The 5,112-nt window shown below is 46.1% G+C and overlaps 1 protein-coding gene across 1 annotated transcript; it reads right to left on the minus strand.

Annotated features, from left to right (window-relative positions):
• Positions 1 to 4,116: 4,116 nt before the first annotated feature.
• LOC119321533 (protein DMP2-like) lies at positions 4,117 to 4,806 on the minus strand. Its single transcript, XM_037595175.1, has one exon. The coding sequence runs from the start codon at positions 4,804 to 4,806 to the stop codon at positions 4,117 to 4,119; it is 690 nt and encodes a 229-aa protein (XP_037451072.1).
• Positions 4,807 to 5,112: the final 306 nt, after the last annotated feature.

Genomic DNA, 5,112 nt, shown 5'->3' on the forward strand with positions numbered 1-5,112 from the left:
TATGCACGTCAGTGCAATGCGTTAGGTTGCTTGCTTAGTTTTGGTATTGTGATCCTTCGACGACACTCCACTTCTACTTGTGCCTCCTATGGTGTTCGTCCTTTGATCTGATAGCTAGGTCGGGCCTTGTCATGGGCGTCCTTTTTTCTCATATCTTGTAATCTTTTTACTTAATCCCTCCGTCCGCGAATAAGTGTACTTCTAGCTTTTATCTTAAGTCAAAGCTTTAAAACTTTGACCAACTTTATAGGAAAAAGTAGCAGCATTTATGGCACTAAATTAGTATCACTAGATCCGTTTTGAAATGTACTTTCATAATATATCAATTTGATGTCATATATGTTTCTACTCTTTTGTATATAGTTGGTCAAAATTTTAAAACTTTGACTTAGAACAAAAGCTAGAAGTACACTTATTCGCGGACGGAGGGAGTATATGGTTTTCAGCCCGGTTTTCCTCATAAACAGGGTCAACAAGGTTTTCGATCCAGTTTATAAACTTAAGGGGTGACTCTTGGTTGGCAGTAAAAATAATTCATTTTTTCCAGATGAAGATATATTTGAATCACACACGCCGACAGATACGAGGCACGAGGACAATTTGGCTTAGCCACTCGTGCTAATTGGACAGGCATGCATCCCATATGAGAGTTATTATGTTACAGTATCTACCTATGTTACTATAATCATCTCTTTTTTTTAATTGCCTGCCACATAAGCATATTTGCGAGTCCCAAGTGCATGATACTACTTAGGTAGTATCATAAGTTAGTATCATGCATATGATACTAGTATATGATACTACCTCCCTAATGCATAGTATCATATGGTAGTATCATAGATGACTTTATTTATTGCCATGCATGACACATAGTGTAGCATTTATTAAGATACGGTATCATGATATGATACTCAACCCTCTCTTACTTCATTTAATTCTATGCCACCTTATCAAAGTTGCCTAGTTGGCATGCATGATACTAACTATGATACTCCCATTACAACCAGCCTTATGTTACCCCCACTATGGCCGGCCTAATGTAATACTTTATTTATTGTGATGCATGGCACATAGTAGTCTAGCATTTATTATGATACGGTATCATGATATGATATTCAACTATCTCTTCATTTAATTTTATGACACCTCATCAAAATTGTCTAATTAGCATGTATTATACTAACTATAATACTATCGTTACGAGCGTAGCCGCCGCCCGCGATCGCCAGAGAAGAAATCAAAGAAACATTCAAGGCCGAGAGGGACCGAAGGATTAACTGCAAAGAAAGCTGCAGCTCCAAGCATCGCCGGGGCCGCCGGAATCTACCTAGGTACGGTCGCGCGCGTGCGTACATATATAGCTCTGCAAAATACTCCTATGGACCTTGGCTTGGCCGAAGACAAATCAGCGCTACATAACTTATGCTCCTTGGTCCTTGCACAACAACAATTACGTACTCTAGCTGGCCAGTGGCAGCTTGTAGCTTGGTTCTCACGTACGGCTGCTACAATGACAGCGCGTTTTTTTATTCCTTCTCTAGGAGTCCGATGAGTCCGATGCATGGCGTGTTGTATATTCGGATGTGAAGATATATATACAATTGGTTTGTACTCCCTACGTAAACTAATATAAGAGCACACACTCTTATATTAGTTTAAGGAGGGAGTATTTTGTAGTTGTATCCACTGGGCGTCAGCTGTTCTCCCAACGTTCAGTGGCATGTTATGAACCAAACATGGTGAAGTGTATGTCGGACTTGGCAATGCTTCCTTCTTCTCCCACTACCGTGGCGGCTAGGGAGAAGCTTCATTCATTCCATGCTCTGCCGGCGGGCCCATGGACTCATTTTCTCTCTATCCGCCGGTCTTGAGGTCGGCGACATTGGGGGAAGTCCCGGTGCATCGGTCCTGCTAGTAATTTAGATTAGATTTTCTTAGTCTGTAGGTGCGGTATTGTGGCAGATGGCGGTGCTTCATCTTTGAGCTGGTCTTTCAAATTTCAATCCTCCTCGAGTTTTGTTGGGGCGGTGATGATGGAGCTCTGGCTAAATTCCTGTCGTCTACTTGGGGTGCTGAGTTTAGGTTTTTTGATTGTGTGTGCAAGACGACGGGATTTGGTGTCACACTCTTCACTTCAGTTGGCGACAGATGTAACTCTTGAGTACTGATCTTTACGGGCACGCGTATTAATACTTTCTGGCTGTCATCGACAAGGTTTGGCCGGCTCTGAGGAGCGACAACTTTCGTGCGCGTCGGTGGCTCATTTTACCAATGGTAGTGGTGGTTCACTGGTCCATAGATCTCGGTCTGATTCTTATTATGTTTATGGAGCTTTGTAATTCTGGTGAACCTTTATAATAAATTGGGTCCTTCTCGCAAAAATAGCAGCTTAAGTCAGTGTCTTTCACTGCTTGACATTCCTTTGCGATAGAGGAATTTAGTGGCAGTTGGAATGATGGTTGTTATCTTGTATCTTTGGAAAATACGAAAAAAAAGAGAGGAAATGAGTCAAAGGTTCTTTCTCAGCGATCCAGAAGACTCACAGTGGTTTCAGCCCAAGTATTCAACATAGCTCATGCGTCTCTTTCCCTGTTGCCTCTCATGTTTTTTTTTCGAAAATATTAACGCCCACACGTGTGGGCATTAGCCAACTCACCCACACGTCTCCATCATCGTCCAGTAACTTCTGCACGAATCTTGGCACGAATTAGCTGATTTTGTATGCCACGTAGGACAACTCGCGTGTGTGGTGTGTGAGAGAGGTCGCCCACACATCCGTTTTACCATACGGAGGGGCCGATGTGTGGGCGTTCAGCAGTTCGCGCCACACGCCACTTTGCACGCACACACAAGGGCTAGTGTGTGGGCATTTGCCATCTCGCTCACACGCCCGTCTCCTCTCCCACACCCAAGCTGATAGTTGCCATGTGTTTTCGCAGCGCACATGGCAACTGCCCCTAGTGTGCTTTATAAGCAGGTGGCAACTCTCTTTTTTTACCCGAGTGCCATGTGTTTTTGCAGGGTACACGGCCACTGCCTAGTGTGCACGTAAGCAGATGGCAACTCTCTTTTACCGAGTTGCCATGTGTTTTTGCATGGTACATGGCAACTGCCCCAACGTGCACGTACATGGCAACTGACCTAACGTGCACGTAAGCAGATGGCAACTCTTCCTTTTTACATGGCAACTGCCCTAGCATGCTTGTGAGCACATGACAACTCTCTCAACTGCCTAGTGTTAGTATGTGGCAACTCCTAAAGTTATGAAATCATGGCAACTACATTAGATCAGACCATACATGGCAACTGCAGTTGAGCAACCATGGCAACTGCAGTTGTCCGACATGGCAAACGTAGTTCAGCGACATGGCAACTGCAGTTAAACGAACATGGACGAGGGTCTGGACCATGGCAACTGCGGGCGCGCGGTGGGCGTCACGCGTGGCGTGCGGGACCAGGAGGGTACGAGGCCTGACATACGGGCGTGTGGGCGTTATCAACTTCGCCCACACGCACGCGTGTGAGAGGGTTCAGGAGGGAAAAAAAGAGGTGTGTGGGCATTAGTTGTTTTGCCCACACGTAGGTGTGTGGGCTGGTTGCTGTCCATGCCACACGAGGCGTGTGGCACAACTACCCGATACACCACACGTGTGGCAGTTATCGGGACCCTTTTTTTTAAAGGGCCTCTCATGTGTTTTACATGTGCCGTGTTTTCTACAAGCCACTATGGTGTCGTACCGAAATCAGGGGAGAGCCCTGTTAATGAACAAAACAAGTAATCTCCACAAAAAAAAAAAGAACAGAACCATGTTTTGCAAGAGAAAAGAAAGCTACTCATGCAGGAATAATTAATATGGATCGGAGGGAGTACAACATGCTTTGGTTCCATGGTATATCATTCAATTTCAAATTTACCTTTCGTTCTTCATAATATGGCTTGATAAGCCTCGGAGATGCCTGTTTTTTTTTTGACAAAGAGAATGACGACCCATCATCTATTCATTGATTGGTGCATATAACCATACACTATTATTTTCTTAAAGTTCACAAGAAAATTCATGCATCGACGTTGTACATTGTCTTAAAAATAAGAAAAATCCAATCCATTAAACACAACTAATTTAAGTGATCAACCTTCGGGCGAGGAGTGGAGTCGCTGAATCCGATTCCCTTCCTTTTCGTGGGGAAGATGGTGAACACAACTGTGGATAGAAACGCCATGCCGAGCGGCAGGTTCTTGAGCAGCTCTTGGGCGTTCCTGCTGGCGTCCGGGAAGAAGCAGTTCTGCAGCCCCACGTCACTGAACGCCACCGTCAGGAAAAGCACGGCCGCGAACAAGGAGTGCACAAAGTCCAGCGGCCGGAGGTGCAGACTCCGGAGCTGGTCCCTGCTCCACTCATGGCTCTCGTCCTCCTTGGAGAAGTCGAACACGTTGAAGCCGCGCGGAGTGGCTACGCCGTAGTAGAGCTTTCCGTCACGGCTGACGATGCTGTCGGTAAAAGAAAAGAAGAGGCACATGACGGTGAGGACGGCGACCAGCGCCACGGTGAGCCACTGGTTGGAGGTCTCGCACTTGCCGTGGTTGGTGAAGGACGGGCTTAGCGCCTGGTATGCCAGCACAGTGCCCGTCGGCAGGAGCTGCGCAAGGTTTGCCACGCCTGACATGACCCTGTCCATGGTAGGGGTTGCCGTTGGCGGTGGTACCGTGTCCGGGACTGGTATCTCATTGTCGTCGTCGACGTCCTTGGTGGCGGTCGGAGGAGTTATCTGGATCGCCGTGGACGAGGGAGAAGAAGAAGTTGCCATTGTAGGTACTAAGCTCGATATGGGCGTGTGCGTGCGTGTTCTAGGTTCCAGCTAGAAATAGTCCAAGCTGATCTACACCTTCTTGTTTTATAGGAAAATTAATCCATTGATGATTCCAAAGTCCAACGCTGTCGCACATGATTTGCTGGGTGCTGGAAGGGCTATACATCCATTCGTGTACGGAGACTTCAACTCTCTAGCTAGCTTTGTTTAACATAGTTAGTGCAGGTTATAAATCACATTTTTCTCTTATTTCAAAAGGTGATTTCTTAGATACTCCCTCCGTTCCATAATGTACTGCGCCCA

The sequence above is a fragment of the Triticum dicoccoides genome, chromosome 6B, assembly GCF_002162155.2.
Source record: "Triticum dicoccoides isolate Atlit2015 ecotype Zavitan chromosome 6B, WEW_v2.0, whole genome shotgun sequence".
In the NCBI taxonomy this organism is placed as follows: domain Eukaryota; kingdom Viridiplantae; phylum Streptophyta; class Magnoliopsida; order Poales; family Poaceae; genus Triticum; species Triticum dicoccoides.

What these genes read in the sequence shown, in the direction of transcription:
- LOC119321533 (XM_037595175.1), bottom strand. Translation starts at nt 4,806, where the DNA reads ATGGCAACTTCTTCTTCTCCCTCGTCCACGGCGATCCAGATAACTCCT.